General features: G+C 46.1%; 2 protein-coding genes across 2 annotated transcripts; one reads left to right on the top strand and one right to left on the bottom strand.

Annotated features, from left to right (window-relative positions):
* The first annotated feature begins 4,376 nt into the window (after positions 1–4,376).
* Positions 4,377–6,435, top strand: LOC311601907 (Y-box-binding protein 1-like). The gene has a single exon (XM_084789676.1). It carries the CDS (start codon positions 4,888–4,890, stop codon positions 6,082–6,084), a length of 1,197 nt encoding a protein of 398 aa, XP_084645802.1. The 5' UTR covers positions 4,377–4,887; the 3' UTR covers positions 6,085–6,435.
* Positions 6,436–14,783: 8,348 nt separating this feature from the next.
* LOC311601726 (Y-box-binding protein 1-like) lies at positions 14,784–16,658 on the bottom strand. Its single transcript, XM_084789417.1, has one exon. The coding sequence runs from the start codon at positions 16,330–16,332 to the stop codon at positions 15,136–15,138; it is 1,197 nt and encodes a 398-aa protein (XP_084645543.1). The 5' UTR covers positions 16,333–16,658; the 3' UTR covers positions 14,784–15,135.
* Between the last annotated feature and the right edge of the window lie 680 nt (positions 16,659–17,338).

The raw sequence follows: 17,338 nt of genomic DNA on the forward strand, positions 1-17,338 counted from the left end.
ATGTGAAAGTCCGACCCCACTCTCCACTCAACTGTGGAGAATGTCCTGTCCATTGGCTAGATCTGGGTAGGGGTTTGAAGTTTACTGCATGGATTGTCCTTGGCTGGTGCCATAGTTTGAGCAGGACCCCTGGGCCCAGAATGTTTTGGTTTTGCAGTGGGCATTGGACCTTGGGTCCTTCACATTCTATATAAGTACTCTATCACTGAACTGGATCCCTAGCCCTTAACTTTTTTTTTTAATAAAATTTTTGAGACAGGGTCTTGCTAGATTTTTTTCAGGTTATACTTGAACTCACTCTGTAGCCCAGGCACACCCTTTTCTTTTCTTTTCTTTTCTTTTCTTTTCTTTTCTTTTCTTTCTTTCTTTCTTTTTTTTTTTAAATTATCTTTATTTCACATGCACGGGTGATTTGCCAGCATGTATGTCTGTGTGAGGGTGACACAACTTCTGGAACTGACTTACAGAAGTTGTGAGCTGCCATGTGGTTGCTGGGAATTTAAGCAGGGGCCTCTGGAAGAGCAGCCACTCCTTTTAACTACAGAGCTATCTCTCCAGCCCGTTCTTTTCTTTACTTTTTAAATTTTTATTTTATTTTTTGCCTTCCCAAGGATTACAGACTCCCACTGCCAGGCCTGGCTATTTGTAGTTTTCCCAGGAGATTTCATTCTGTGTTCCTTAGCTGTTGTGCTATTTTGCAAACTTTCATAATCACAAACCAATAGTATACAAATGTTCAAATTTCTCTATACTCTTATTGAAATTTCATAGTATTTTTATTTCATTTCTTTAATGATTGGTACCTTTTCATGTGACCTTTTAGATATCATCTTTGGGAAAAGCTTTTATTTCTACACACATATTTATATGTTAAAATTCCATCTGTGTACTTTCAGTAAAATCTGTATTCAGCTCTTCTACCCTTTTTCTTGTTTGTTTGTTTGCTCTGTTTTGGTTTTCTTTTTTTAAAGATTTGTTTATTTTATTTATTGCATATGAATGCTTTAGCTGCAGAAGAGGGTATCAGATCACATTATAGATGGTTGTGAGCTACCATGTGGTTCTGGGAATTGAACTCAGAAACTCTAGAAGAGCAGGCAATGCTCTTAACCTCTGAGCCATCTCCCCAGCCCTGGTTGGGTTTTCTGAGACAGGGTTTCTCTGTGTAGCCTTGGATGTCCTGGGCTCGCTTTGTAGACCAGGCTGGCCTCATATTCACAGAGATCCACTTGCCTCTGCCTCCTGAGTGCTGGGGTAATATGAATCTTATGACAGGATTTTTTTTTGTGTGTAGCCTTGGCTATCCTGGACTCATTTTGTAGACCAGGCTGGCCTCAAACTCACAAAGATCTGCTTGCCTCTGTCTCCCTGAATGCTGGAATTACAGATGTGTGCCACTGCACTGGGCCCATTTTTAAACTTCCTTTTTTGAGGGTTTTTTTTGTTTTTTGTTTTTGTTTTTAAAGTTTTTCAAGATAGAGTTTCTCTGTGTAGCCTTGGCTGTCCTGGACTCGCTTTGTAGACCAGGCTGGCCTTGAACTCACAGTGATCCATCCACCTGCCTCTGCCTCCCGAGTACTGGGCTTAAAGATGTGTACCACCACGCCTGGCTTTTTGAGGGTTTTTAAAAAATGATTAATTATATAGTCTGGATCTAAGTCCATATAAGTATATGGTTTATAATCTCTCAGTCTGGTTTGTGTTTTCATAGTGTAATTTTTTTTTAATTATTTATGTTTACTTTTATTTCTGCGTGTGTGGCCACTTGTTTGTGGGTACCTGTGGAAGCCAAAAGAAGGCATTGCATCCTCTGGAACTGGAGTTACAGATGGTTGTGGGTGTTGGCAGCTGATCTTGGCTCCGCAGCAAGAGCAGATGCTGTTAACCACTGAGCCAATTCTCCAGCATCCAGTGCCTTTCTTGACGTAATCATAAATATCTTTGGAATCAAGACGTTTTAGTTTTGACAGTTACCTCTGTAGTCTATTCTTTTGTATAATACCCAAATCGTGTGTCAGTTTATTTTTAGCAACAGATGTCTAGTTGTTTTGACACCTAATTATTGGCAAGACTATTTTTCCTTTGTCTATTCTTTTATAGTTTTGTCAAACATCAGCTCATGGCTGGATGGTGGCACATACCTTGAATTTCAGCACTCAGGAAGCAAAGGCACTTTGTATCCCTGTGAGTTCGAGGCCAGCCTGGTCTACATAGCAAGTTCCAGGCCAGCTAGGACTGCATAATTGAGACCCTGTCTTAAAATTAACACTATATTTTATCCATTATCATTTTACCCAGACAGTACTTTTCTGTTTTCCTTTTTGATGTGAGGCTCAAACCCAAGGACTTTTTGTTTGTTTGTTTGTTTTTTGAAGACTGTTATTTTATTTTTGAAATTTCATGAGAGTAGACTTATGTTCTCATCATGAAAAATTAAATGTACAAGGAAATGCATATGTTAATTTGCCTTAGCCCCTCTGTAATATGTATTTTCAAAACAGCAATTTGCTCACATAAATATATTGCATTTGACAAATGAACCATTTTGGTACCAAGACATTACTCATCCAAATTCAGAGAGCTCAGAGGCCAGCTGTCAGGAACCACAACTCCAGTGGGATCCCTAGGACAGTGCCTATCAACTTGTGGGCCACGGCCCATTTGGCAGTTGAACAACCTTTTACAGGAGTTGCCTAAGACCTTCAAAAAACCCAGATGTTTGCATTAGGATTCCTAACAGTAGCAAAATTACAGTTATGAAGTAGCAATAAAAATAATTGTATGGCTGGGGGTTGTCACAACATGAGGAACTGTATTGAAGGGTCACAGCATTAGGAAGGTTGGGAATTGCTGCTTTACGAGCTATGACCCCCTTTACTTGTACTCACTTTCGTGCCCAAGTTATATCCACACAAAACCCAAATCCATAGCAGAGTAGCCGATATTTATGTCTTTGCTTACAGGAAATCAAACCCAAGGTTTTACGTGTTATATTCTACCACTAAGCACCCTTAATTCCCTTTAGTTTAGTTGTGTTTCCCAGGCTGACTGTAAACTTATGTGCTCAAGTGCTTCTCCTGCCTCAGCTTTCCAAGTTAACTGTGACTGTAGGCATATGCCATTGTACCTGGCTATAGAGTGCCTTGATTTGATTATTGTAGCTTTATGGTTAGTTTTTAACATTGGATCATGGCTCTTCCAGTTTTGTTTTGTTTTAAAATTATTCTTGGCTATTCTGAATTTTTGTCTTTCTACTATTTTGTTGATTAGTATTATTTTGATGATTTTTGCGATTTTGTAAAATCTGAAGATTATTTTAAGGATAATTGACATCTGTTTAGGTCTTTGGTTCTTTTCATTAGAGTTTTATAATTTTCCATGTACAGATCCTGTAGACAATTGCTTAAAATGTATACTTGGGTATTTCACTTTTTTTCTAGTGCTGTTATAAATGTAACTTTTTTTTTTCTTTTTTAAAAATTAAATTTTCTGCTTTTCAAAATTTTGGATGTATATGAATGTTTTGTAAATGCACCATGTGCATGCCTGGTGCCAAAGGAGGTGAGAAGACGGCGTTAGGTACCCAGGGACTAGATTTACAGATGGTTGTGATGTATGGGTGCTGGGAATGAAACCAAGGTTCTCAGCAGGATATGATCCTAGCCCATGAGCCATCTTTCCACTCTTATTTTTTCTGTATTTGTTTATTTTGTGTGTGTGTGTGTGTGTGTGTGTGTGTGTGTGTGTGTGTGTGTGTGTGTTTTGAGACAGGGTCTCATGGAGCCCTGGCTGATTTCAAACTCATTGTATAGGAAGAGAAAGACCTTGAAACCCCTGTTCTGCCTGTCTCCACCTCCCAAGTGGTACATCCTTGCACCACCACACCTGGCTTTTTCTTTGTATTTTTGAAAAATTCCAGTGAGCTGTAATGTTCCATTCTGACTTTTCTATTTAATTGGCTTTGCTTGCTATTCCCCATCAATTTTCTTTTCCGTTCCCCTGGTCCTCCTGTACCACTTCACTCCCAGACAAATCTGTGTCACTTTGGATCACTGTGTTCTGATACTCGAGTCCCTCCTGTAAAACCTTTCTCCTCTGTTGTGATCCTCTCTAGTGTTGTGACTGAAAGTAGGATCCACATAGGAGAGAGAATATGTGTGTGGTGCTTGTCTTCCTGTCTTTTGCAGTCTGGATTAGGTCGCAGAATTCATGCTACAGACTCTCAACTTAGAATCACTCCCATGGTCTACCTTCTGGGAACTTATACCCTGATAGTGGAATGGCCTCGTGCTGTAAATGAGTGGAGTTTGAAGGCTTGAATATATGATTCTTGGGTGATATAGGATCTTATCACAGAGAGTTAGTTGTTCAACTCAATGGATGTTTGTTATGCTTTTTCTGTGTAGCCTTGGCTGTCCTGGGCTCACTTTTTAGACCAGGCTGGCCTCAAACTCACAGACATTGACCTGCCTCTGCCTCCCAAGTGGTGGAATTAAAGGTGTGCCCCACCACGGCCTGACAAGGGAGACCCCTAATAGCATTAATAGCAAGGACAGCAGGCACCCTCACCTTGTTTATGACATGAATGGAAATGATTCTAGAACTTCATCTGAATTCTATTTAGAACTTTCATCCGTATCCAGGATCTTTGTGTCTATGTCTGTGAGACTGGTGGACGTCTCTTCCCAACTTACCTTCGTTCCTTCTGTGAGAGTCGGAGTTGTGACATCCAGTTGTCATTCTCGAGTTAGTTCAATTGGTCGTGGGAGCCAAGAGCGGGCCCCCAGAGAGCCCTGAGGGCCCCACAGCCCATGGCAGCAGAGTCACCATCACAACCAGGAAGAGCCTTGGCCTAGGCTGCCTGGCCCACTCACCAACAGCTCAACCATGAGAAGAAAGGCCAAGACCAAGCAGCTGCCCAGGACCTCCACTGCCGCCCCCAGTGCAGCAGCCACCCCGCCCAGATCCAGGCAGCTGCCCACCACCTCCACTGCTGCCCTCAGTGCAGCAGCCGCTACGCCAAGCTCCAAGCAGCTACCTGCCACCTCCAATGCTGCCCTCGGTGCAGCAGACACCAAGACCAGCTCCAAGCAGCTGCCTGCCACCTCCACTGCCGCCCACGGTGCAGCAGACACCAAGCCCAGCAGCAAGCAGCTGCCCATGACCTATAGTGCCGCCCTCAGTGCAACAGCCACCAAGCCCAGCTCCAAGAAGAATGGCACAGGGAGTGGAGGCCCAGGGGGACCCACATCAAGACAAGACAAGAAGAAGGTCATCCAGACCAAGGTTTTGGGAACAGTAAAATGGTTCAATGTAAGGGACGGATACGGTTTCATCACAAGGAATGACACCAAGGAAGACGTATTTGTGCACCATACGGCCATAAAGAAGAACAACCCCAGGAAGTACTTCCACAGTGTAGGAGATGGAGAGACCGTGGAGTTTGACATTGTAGAAGGAGACAGGGGCACGGAGGCAGCAAATGTTACAGGCCCTGGTGGAATTGCTGTTCAAGGAAGTAAATACGCTGCAGACCGGAACACACGCTGTGCAGATCAGAGGGGTCCTCCAGGCCATCACCAGCACAACTGCCAGAACAGCCAGAGTGAGGAAAAGAGTGAGGGAGCGGAAAGCTCTACTGAAGACCAGGCCACACAGCGCTGGCCATTTCCTGAGCGAAGATTCGCACATTTCACTATGAGGAGACACTGTGGGCGCCAACCACAGTATTCCAGCCGCCCTGAGCAAGAAAAAGCGATGGAGGGTGCTGACAAGCAGGGTGCACGAGAGCAAGGCCGACCTGTGAGACCGAATATGAATCAGGGCTACACACCAAGATCCCTCAGGGGCCCTCCTCGCCAAAGACAGCCTAGCGAGGACCACAAGGAAGAGGACAAGGAACATCAAGGAGCCTCTGGGACCCAAGGTCAGCAGCCACCTCAAGGTCGGCGTGGCTGCAACTTCACTTACAGATGCAGACACCTGGAGATCCCTAACCCACAAGATGGCAAAGAGACAAAGACAGCAGATCCACCAGCTGAGAATCCGCAGGCTCCCCAGGCTGAGCAGGGCGGGGCTGACTAAATGCAGGCTACCATCTTTACCATCAGCTGGTTTGGTCATCCAACCAGGAAAAATGAAAGGAAATTTTAGCCACAAGAAGAGAACAATGATTAGATCTGAAGACCTTAAGCGTGCTTCCTTTTTCCCTGTTGACCAGATACTCTAGAACTATCTGCATTGTTTGTGCTGCATCGGGTTATTACTTTTCATAACGATGTCCCTTTTTTTGTCATGGCAGACATGATTTTTTTCAAGGCCTGGTTTTTCTCGATACAACTTTAGTGGTGTTTACCTTGTTAAATATCAGGTCAAGTTCAGATTTTTAAGAACTTTTTTTTTCAACTTTATTTTTAAAACATCAATAAACTGCAAGCACACTTAAATAAAGGTCTCAATACATATATAAAGTTGTCATTCTCAGTTATTTGAAACAAATTCTAACAAGTCATGCTAGAACTCCATGCCATACACTGCTTACCCCCAAATGAGAGAGAGAGAGAGAGAGAGAGAGAGAGAGAGAGAGAGAGAGAGAGAGAGAGAGAAGGAGGGGGTGAGGGAGAGAGGGAGGGAGGAAAGAGGGAGAGAGGGAGGGGGAGGGAGAGGCAGAGAACAGCCTGAGGGTCTTACTGTGCTTTCCTGGCTAATCTCAGTTCCTGAGCTGAAGCAATCGCCCAGCCTCAGCCATGTGATTTCTGGGATAATACAAGTGCACCACCACTCCTGCTTGAGACCACTGTCTTCTTTCTTTGGTTGTGTAAGGCAGGCTTCTGTGATACAGCTCTGCCTGTCTTTGACCTCCTGACTTTCCTGCTTCTACCTCCTGGGTGCTGGGATTACAGATGTGTAGGATCGTGCCTGGTTCTGAGACCATCACATCTGTTGTCTTAATGTGTATCCATGTCTGTCCCTTTGTCTTCTCCCTGTTCTCCCTTTACATGCATACACACACACACACACACACACACACACACACACACACACGCTCGCGCGCGCGCACACACACACACACACACACACACACACACACACACACACACACACCAGGTACTAAATAATATCATTCTTCATACTATTCTGTAAACTGTTCTTTTCTGTCAACAGTCCATCATCTTAGGGGCACAGTTGGTAGAGTGCTTGCCTAAGTGGCCCAAAGCCCTGATTTTATCCCCAGCACCTTGTACAGCCAGCCATAGTGGCACACCCCTGTAACCCCAGCACTCCAGAGGTGAAGGCAAGGGAATAAGACGTTCACACTGTCGCCGGGCATGGTGGCGCACACCTTTAATCCCAGCACTTGGGAAGCAGAGGCAGGAGGATGTCTGTGAGTTCGAGAGCAGCCTGGTCTACAAAGTTGAGTCCAGGAAAGCCAAGATTACACAGAGAAACCCTGTCTCGAAAAACAAAACAAAACAAAAAAGAAGTTCAAAAAGTCATCAGGGGCTGCAGAGTGAGTTCAAGGCCAACCTCAGACATGAGACCCTGTCTCAACAACAACACTCTGTGCAGTAACCTCACGCCCTTTTAGCACTATGCCACACCCCCCCTCAGCTGTAGGTAAGCATCTATAAGTCCTGCCATGGGAGCACTTCAGCTGCAGATCCCTCCCTCCCCAGCCTCCTCAGCCCTGTCCCCAGACCATCCCCTCTCCTGCATCATCCAATTGCATTCACCAATATTCAAAAAGGCTGTTATTTCTCCCAAGGTATCAGAGCTTCAGACCCACAACTTCTTCTCTCCCTGGGGATCTGCTGCCTGCCTCTGCCTCCCATGTCCTGACATGAAGAGCAAAGCATGTGGCCGGTCTGGTCTACAAAGCAAGACCAGGACAGCCAAGGCTAATAGAAAAACTCTGTCTTGATAAACAAAACAAATAAAGAAAGAAACCAAAAAAGCATGGGCCACCACCACCTGGCCCAACTCAGTGTTTTTGAGACAGTAGCTCTCTTATTCCCAACAGATCAAATTGGGGCCCTTTTTTTCCCCAGATCTTTCTTTCCCTCCAAGCACCCCTCCCCCCACAAGCAGATGACCTCTGTCTCCAGAGCACCAGTAGCAGAGAGTACACTTGGATCCTTCTGTCCTTTGGGCTTTGCAGTCCCGGAGGGAAAGATGCCTGTCTTTCTGCTCAGGGCTAATGCACTTCCTTTCAGCTGTCAGCTGTCTCCGTGTGTGCTGCTGGAGCAGGGGACATGGTGGTGAGGAACGCGGTTCACATCTTAAAAGTAAAGTGACAGGAACTACTGAATATGAAAATGTGAATTAAGGGCCTGTGAGATGGCTCAGCAAGACTGACAATTGGCATTCAATTCCCAGACTCCGTGATGGGACGAGAGAACTAACAGTTGTCCTCTGACCTTCACATGCGTGCCCTGATTGTGCATACACACACACACACACACACACACACACACACACCCAAGTAATACATTTTCTTTTCAAGTTGAGGAAATTTTTAATTAAAATAATGTGATGTGAAGGTGGGCAGATGGCTTAGTGAGTATGTTACTTCCCATCCCCGTGTGTGGAACTGGAGTTCACATCTCCAGACCTCATGTAAAAGCTTGAGGCGCTGTGTCTATGGGGAGATGGGAGGCAGAGACAGAGAGACAGGAAACCCCAGGAGCTTGAGGCTAGCTAGCCTGACTCTGTGTCAAGGTGCAAGATGAGGGGCGATAACGAAAGTTGTCCTCTGATCCTCCGCACATGTACTTGCCTACACACACACACACACACACACACACACACACACACACACACACACACACAAGCTTTAAAAACACAGTGTAATGTCACAGGGAATTATCGGTCATAAGAGAGGTGGGCTGAGGAGAGGGGCCATTTCTAAGCCATGTGAGTATCTGAAAAAGCTGTCTGGGCCAACACCTGAGGGTCATTGGGAAGCACAGAAGGAAAGAAGCTTCCTGTGGAGAAAGCAAAAGGATGGCCAAGTGCGTCTGAGTGAGAGAGCAGGAAGGAAGGTCAAAGGAGCCAGTGGAAGCCAGGCCGCAGAAGTTGGAAACTGTCTGAAACTTGAAAGCCAAGGTGTAACATCATACGATTTATGGCTTTCATTTCATAGTGAAAAATTGCCTGTTTCCAGGACCGACCATTTGGTACTGGATCACCGCTTGGTGTGCCCTTCCCTGGGGAAGACTGTTTCCCCCACTTTAGCTCCTGATCCCTCTCCAGCCTCCTCAGCTCTGTCCCTCAACAATCCCCTGTCCTGCATCATCCAATCTCACTCTTCTCAGATTATTTTTCACCAATATTCAAATGTGCTGTTATTTCTCCTATCTTGAGAGTACCTGTCAGCCTCTCTTCCCCTCCACGTATCACCTCATTCCCCTCTGTTACTTTGCAGCAAAAACATTTGCTTTTTTCCCCCTCTGTAATCAAAGCTGCAACTGCTCTTAGCCCTTCTTTCTCGAACTCCTTTCTTTCCGGTGTTTGCTGACACTGTTCAATTCCAATTGCTCTTTTCTAGGTCACCAACCTTTTACTTGTTGCTAAATGCAACAGGCATTTCCCAGCTCTCGTCATATTTATCTTTGGTACTTGGCAGAGGATCATTTCCTCTTCCTTTAAACTCAGGCTGGCTGTGTGCCTATTTGCTTCTTCCTGCTATGCTGAGTACAGAAGACAATGACATTTCCCAGGCTCCTTTCTTTTCTGACTTCCTGATATGTTTGGCTAATGGGAATTACTGCCAGAAGTTTGGCGGAGACAAGGACAAGGAGGTAGTTCCCTTCCTTTCTCTCTGCTATGACTGCTGTCTCCAACAGCAATCGTACCTCCTCTGTAGTGTGCTACTGGACTGCTGTTTCTGCTGTACTGCGTAGTCCCTGATCCTGTACTAACATCCATCCTCCAACCTTAGCCACGGCATCTCTGTCTTCTTTGATGATTTTATTTCTAGCCACAATATGGTACCAAAGGATTCAGTTCTCTAAGATCTATTCTCTTTACTGGCTATACTTTATCTTTAGCAACCTCATCCTGTTCTGATATTTGTTTATTTTTTATTTTATGTGTATGTGTGCCTGCATATGTATGTATGTGTGTGTTTGTATGTATATACATATATGTATATACTCTGTGTGTGTCTCTCTCTCTGTGTATAACATGTGTGCCTGGTACCTGTGGGGGCCAGAAGAAGCTGTCAGATCTCCTGGAGCCAGAGTTACAGACAGTTGTGAGCTGCCATGTAAGTGGTGAGACCCAAATCGGTGTCCTCTGAAAGAGCAAGTGCTCTTAACTGCTGAGCCATCTCTCCAGTCCTAGGCAACTCCCAAACTTGTATCTGCAGCAAGCCATCCACAATTGTGCTGAAAGATTCCATCTCCGTTATCATTCATCTTGACAACTTGATTAAGTTGAGAGATGCCCAGAAGATGCTCCAGAGGCAACTGGACTGTAAGGGTTACAGCCATTGATAGATTTTCAAATTGGACAGTGGGAAAGTAGTGACAGTTAAAGGAAAAGGGTCACCGGAGGCATGCTCTTGGGGCTTTATCTTGCCCTGGCCACTTCCTGTTACTGTTTCCTGGCTCTGCTCCTCCACTTCCTTTCATCATGTTCCCCCTCAGTTCAGGCCTAGGAACAATGGAGCCTAATTATCCCCCTGTACATAAGCCCTGAAACCTCACACCACACTAAGTCCCTTTTTAAAATGACTTCTCTCAGGCTTTTGGTCACAATGACAAAATGTCTGACTAATCCAACATCTGACTGCTTACCTGATAGATCCACTTACATAGGCAATAAGCATTTCAGAAACATGTCCAATGCATGGTCACTGGCTTTTTTACAAAGCTGTTCCTCTTCATCTGAGAAAATGACACTTCCGGGCTGGCAACGTCGCTCAGTGGGAAAAGACATTTTCTGTGCAGTCCTGGAACTTACAGGGTGAAAGGACAGAACTAACTCCACAAAATTTTCCTTTGACCCCCAAATGTACACCATGATACCCCACCCCACCCCACTCCACCCCACCACACAAAGAAAGATAAGACAGTTTTTAAAAAGAATATGGTACTTATTCTCCCAATTATTATAGACATAATTCGAGGACTATCGTTGGTTCTTCTCTTCCTCTCACTCCTTACATCACATCCAGCTGATAGAATTGAGAGCGAGCCCACATCTCAAATGCATTTACTTTCCTTTCAACAGGTTCTCCTTATTCATTCCTCATACTGGATTGTGGAAGTGGTCCACTAACTGGCCTCCCTGCTTCCATTCTTGCTTCCCCACAAGCCGTCCTCCACATCGCAGCTACTACTTTAATGCATGATCAGGGATACAGAGAAGGCTGGGCAGTTAGGAGCACATATTACTCTTCCAGAGGACAGGCTTTGATTCCCACCCGCAACTGGCAGCTCATCAGAGCCCGTAACTCCAGCTCCAGGGAATAGAGCACCTACGCCTTCATGACCACTTGCACACGTGTGGGTGTACTTACACACAAACACACATAGATACACATAACGAAGAATAGATAGGGAAAAAAGCATAAACCAAGAAACCCAGAGACATAGTTTAGTGGTAGAATGTTTGTGCCGAATGTGTGCAAGGCTGTAGCCAGGCATGGTGGCACACGCCTTTAATTCCAGCACTCAGGGAGGCAGAGGCAGGCAGATCTTTATGAGTTCAAGGCCAGCCTGGTCTACAAAGTGAGTCCAGGACAGCCAGAGCTACACAGAGAAACCCTGTCTAGAAAATGAAAATAAAGAAACAAAAAAAAAAAAAAAGAAAAAGAAAGAAAGAAAGTCCAAGGCCCTAGGATCAATCCCTAACACTTTAATTTTTGAACTTTTAAAAAATATTTCTTTATTTTGGTGATTATAACATAACATAACATGACTGAACAACGACACCAAGCATGCTAAAATGAATGAGGGAAAGTCCTAAGGCCTCATCCCCACAGAAAGAACCACAGACAACTAAGGAACGCTGAGGGTGGGGGAAACAGTCTTCCCCAGGGAAGGGCACACCAAGCGGTGATCCAGTACCAAATGGTCAGTCCTGGAAACAGGCAATTTTTCACTATGAAATGAAAGCCATAAATCGTATGATGTTACACCTTGGCTTTCAAGTTTCAGACAGTTTCCAACTTCTGCAGCCTGGCTTCCACTGGTTCCTTTGACCTTCCTTCCTGCTCTTTCACTCAGACGCACTTGGCCATCCTTTTGCTTTCTCCACAGGAAGCTTCTTTCCTTCTGTGCTTCCCAATGACCCTCAGGTGTTGGCCCAGACAGCTTTTTCAGATACTCACATGGCTTAGAAATGGCCCCTCTCCTCAGCCCACCTCTCTTATGACCGATAATTCCCTGTGACATTACACTGTGTTTTTAAAGCTTGTGTGTGTGTGTGTGTGTGTGTGTGTGTGTGTGTGTGTGTGTGTGTGTGTGTGTAGGCAAGTACATGTGCGGAGGATCAGAGGACAACTTTCGTTATCGCCCCTCATCTTGCACCTTGACACAGAGTCAGGCTAGCTAGCCTCAAGCTCCTGGGGTTTCCTGTCTCTCTGTCTCTGCCTCCCATCTCCCCATAGACACAGCGCCTCAAGCTTTTACATGAGGTCTGGAGATGTGAACTCCAGTTCCACACACGGGGATGGGAAGTAACATACTCACTAAGCCATCTGCCCACCTTCACATCACATTATTTTAATTAAAAATTTCCTCAACTTGAAAAGAAAATGTATTACTTGTGTGTGTGTGTGTGTGTGTGTGTGTGTGTGTGTGTGTGTGTGTGTGTGTATGCACAATCAGGGCACGCATGTGAAGGTCAGAGGACAACTGTTAGTTCTCTCGTCCCATCACGGAGTCTGGGAATTGAATGCCAATTGTCAGTCTTGCTGAGCCATCTCACAGGCCCTTAATTCACATTTTCATATTCAGTAGTTCCTGTCACTTTACTTTTAAGATGTGAACCGCGTTCCTCACCACCATGTCCCCTGCTCCAGCAGCACACACGGAGACAGCTGACAGCTGAAAGGAAGTGCATTAGCCCTGAGCAGAAAGACAGGCATCTTTCCCTCCGGGACTGCAAAGCCCAAAGGACAGAAGGATCCAAGTGTACTCTCTGCTACTGGTGCTCTGGAGACAGAGGTCATCTGCTTGTGGGGGGAGGGGTGCTTGGAGGGAAAGAAAGATCTGGGGAAAAAAAGGGCCCCAATTTGATCTGTTGGGAATAAGAGAGCTACTGTCTCAAAAACACTGAGTTGGGCCAGGTGGTGGTGGCCCATGCTTTTTTGGTTTCTTTCTTTATTTGTTTTGTTTATCAAGACAGAGTTTTTCTATTAGCCTTGGCTGTCCTGGTCTTGCTTTGTAGACCAGACCGGCCACATGCTTTGCTCTTCATGTCAGGACATGGGAGGCAGAGGCAGGCAGCAGATCCCCAGGGAGAGAAGAAGTTGTGGGTCTGAAGCTCTGATACCTTGGGAGAAATAACAGCCTTTTTGAATATTGGTGAATGCAATTGGATGATGCAGGAGAGGGGATGGTCCAGGGACAGGGCTGAGGAGGCTGGGGAGGGAGGGATCTGCAGCTGAAGTGCTCCCATGGCAGGACTTATAGATGCTTACCTACAGCTGAGGGGGGGTGTGGCATAGTGCTAAAAGGGCGTGAGGTTACTGCACAGAGTGTTGTTGTTGAGACAGGGTCTCATGTCTGAGGTTGGCCTTGAACTCACTCTGCAGCCCCTGATGACTTTTTGAACTTCTTTTTTGTTTTGTTTTGTTTTTCGAGACAGGGTTTCTCTGTGTAATCTTGGCTTTCCTGGACTCAACTTTGTAGACCAGGCTGCTCTCGAACTCACAGACATCCTCCTGCCTCTGCTTCCCAAGTGCTGGGATTAAAGGTGTGCGCCACCATGCCCGGCGACAGTGTGAATGTCTTATTCCCTTGCCTTCACCTCTGGAGTGCTGGGGTTACAGGGGTGTGCCACTATGGCTGGCTGTACAAGGTGCTGGGGATAAAATCAGGGCTTTGGGCCACTTAGGCAAGCACTCTACCAACTGTGCCCCTAAGATGATGGACTGTTGACAGAAAAGAACAGTTTACAGAATAGTATGAAGAATGATATTATTTAGTACCTGGTGTGTGTGTGTGTGTGTGTGTGTGTGTGTGTGTGTGTGTGTATGTAAAGGGAGAACAGGGAGAAGACAAAGGGACAGACATGGATACACATTAAGACAACAGATGTGATGGTCTCAGAACCAGGCATGATCCTGCACATGTCTGTAATCCCAGCACCCAGGAGGTAGAAGCAGGAAAGTCGGGAGCTCAAAGACAGGCAGAGCTGTATCACAGAAGCCTGCCTTACACAACCAAAGAAAGAAGACAGTGGTCTCAAGCAGGAGTGGTGGTGCACTTGTATTATCCCAGAAATCACATGGCTGAGGCTGGGCGATTGCTTCAGCTCAGGAACTGAGATTAGCCAGGAAAGCACAGTAAGACCCTCAGGCTGTTCTCTGCCTCTCCCTCCCCCTCCCTCTCTCCCTCTTTCCTCCCTCCCTCTCTCCCTCACCCCCTCCTTCTCTCTCTCTCTCTCTCTCTCTCTCTCTCTCTCTCTCTCTCTCTCTCTCTCTCTCTCTCTCTCATTTGGGGGTAAGCAGTGTATGGCATGGAGTTCTAGCATGACTTGTTAGAATTTGTTTCAAATAACTGAGAATGACAACTTTATATATATATTGAGACCTTTATTTAAGTGTGCTTGCAGTTTATTGATGTTTTAAAAATAAAGTTGAAAAAAAAAAAGTTCTTAAAAATCTGAACTTGACCTGATATTTAACAAGGTAAACACCACTAAAGTTGTATCGAGAAAAACCAGGCCTTGAAAAAAATCATGTCTGCCATGACAAAAAAAGGGACATCGTTATGAAAAGTAATAACCCGATGCAGCACAAACAATGCAGATAGTTCTAGAGTATCTGGTCAACGGGGCAAAAGGAAGCACGCTTAAGGTCTTCAGATCTAATCATTGTTCTCTTCTTGTGGCTAAAATTTCCTTTTCATTTTTCCTGGTTGGATGACCAAACCAGCTGATGGCAAAGATGGTAGTCTGCATTTAGTCAGCCCCGCCCTGCTCAGCCTGGGGAGCCTGCGGATTCTCAGCTGGTGGATCTGCTGTCTTTGTCTCTTTGCCATCTTGTGGGTTAGGGATCTCCAGGTGTCTGCATCTGTAAGTGAAGTTGCAGCCACGCCGACCTTGAGGTGGCTGCTGACCTTGGGTCCCAGAGGCTCCTTGATGTTCCTTGTCCTCTTCCTTGTGGTCCTCGCTAGGCTGTCTTTGGCGAGGAGGGCCCCTGAGGGATCTTGGTGTGTAGCCCTGACTCATATTCGGTCTCACAGGTCTGCCTTGCTCTCGTGCACCCTGCTTGTCAGCACCCTCCATGGCTTTTCCTTGCCCAGGGCGGCTGGAATACTGTGGTCGAGGCCCACCTCGCCTCCTCATAGTGAAAGGTGTGAACCCTCGCTCAGGAAATGGCCAGCGCTGTGGGGCCCGGTCTTCAGTAGAGCTTTCCGCTCCCTCACTCTTTTCCTCACTCTGGCTGTTCTGGCAGTTGTGCTGGTGATGGCCTGGAGGACCCCTCTGATCTGCACAGCGTGTGTTCCGGTCTGCCGCGTATTTACTTCCTTGAACAGCAATTCCACCAGGGCCTGTAACATTTGCTGCCTCCGTGCCCCTGTCTCCTTCTACAATGTCAAACTCCACGGTCTCTCCATCTCCTACACTGTGGAAGTACTTCCTGGGGTTGTTCTTCTTTATGGCCGTATGGTGCACAAATACGTCTTCCTTGGTGTCATTCCTTGTGATGAAACCGTATCCGTCCCTTACATTGAACCATTTTACTGTTCCCAAAACCTTGGTCTGGATGACCTTCTTCTTGTCTTGTCTTGATGTGGGTCCCCCTGGGCCTCCACTCCCTGTGCCATTCTTCTTGGAGCTGGGCTTGGTGGCTGTTGCACTGAGGGCGGCAGAATAGGTCATGGGCAGCTGCTTGCTGCTGGGCTTGGTGTCTGCTGCACCGAGGGCAGCATTGGAGGTGGCAGGTAGCTGCTTGGAGCTTGGCGTAGCGGCTGCTGCACTGAGGGCAGCATTGGAGGTGGCAGGTAGCTGCTTGGAGCTTGGCGTAGCGGCTGCTGCATTGAGGGCAGCAGTGGAGGTAGTGGGCAGCTGCCTGGATCTGGGCGGGGTGGCTGCTGCACTGGGGGCGGCAGTGGAGGTCCTGGGCAGCTGCTTGGTCTTGGCCTTTCTTCTCATGGTTGAGCTGTTGGTGAGTGGGCCAGGCAGCCTAGGCCAAGGCTCTTCCTGGTTGTGATGGTGACTCTGCTGCCATGGGCTGTGGGGCCCTCAGGGCTCTCTGGGGGCCTGCTCTTGGCTCCCACGACCAATTGAACTAACTCGAGAATGACAACTGGATGTCACAACTCCGACTCTCACAGAAGGAACGAAGGTAAGTTGGGAAGAGACATCCACCAGTCTCACAGACATAGACACAAAGATCCTGGATACGGATGAAAGTTCTAAATAGAATTCAGATGAAGTTCTAGAATCATTTCCATTCATGTCATAAACAAGGTGAGGGTGCCTGCTGTCCTTGCTATTAATACTATTAGGGGTCTCCTTTGTCAGGCTGTGGTGGGACACACCTTTATTTCTACCACTCGGGAGGCAGAGGCAGACCAACCTCTGTGAGTTTGAGGCCAGCCTGGTCTAAGGAGCGAGTCCAGGACAGCCAAGGCTACACAGAGAAGCCCTGTCTGGAAAACAATGAGTGATGAAATACTTAAAATAAACTTATAAACTCCTGATTGTTCCAATTATGTTCTTTGATAGGAGGATAAAGAGGGACAGGGACTTTTTTACAATTATGATAAATGTTCATCTGTCAGAAGAATCGTGGAGCAAGCATACTTAACAGTTCATCTCATGAAGTTCAGAATTGGACAAGGATTCTTTTGGTTACATCATGGTTAGGCAAGCTTAGTGAGCACTAGGCTATGGAAACACCCTACCTCTGTTACCAGTGGATTGAAAATAGTAGCTGGTAGAGTGAGAGGAGGAAAATAAACAAAACCCTCAAGTCTTGAGAAGGAACAAATCATACCATCACATACTACTTGTAGAAAATCTGGCTGTGCGTCTAGGATATCTAAGCTAATTAGAGAATAAAGATTTGCATTAACAAATGAATTAGATTCTGCTTTTCCAGAGGACCTGGGTTCAATTCCCAGCACATACATGGCAGCTCACAACTGTCTGTAAC

The sequence above is a fragment of the Acomys minous genome (genome assembly GCF_964271855.1).
Source record: "Acomys minous genome assembly, chromosome: 7".
Classification (NCBI taxonomy): Eukaryota; Metazoa; Chordata; class Mammalia; order Rodentia; family Muridae; genus Acomys; species Acomys minous.

Excerpts from the sequence above, each read along its gene's own strand:
- LOC311601907 (XM_084789676.1), top strand. The coding sequence starts at position 4,888 with ATGAGAAGAAAGGCCAAGACCAAGCAGCTGCCCAGGACCTCCACTGCC.
- LOC311601726 (XM_084789417.1), bottom strand. The coding sequence starts at position 16,332 with ATGAGAAGAAAGGCCAAGACCAAGCAGCTGCCCAGGACCTCCACTGCC.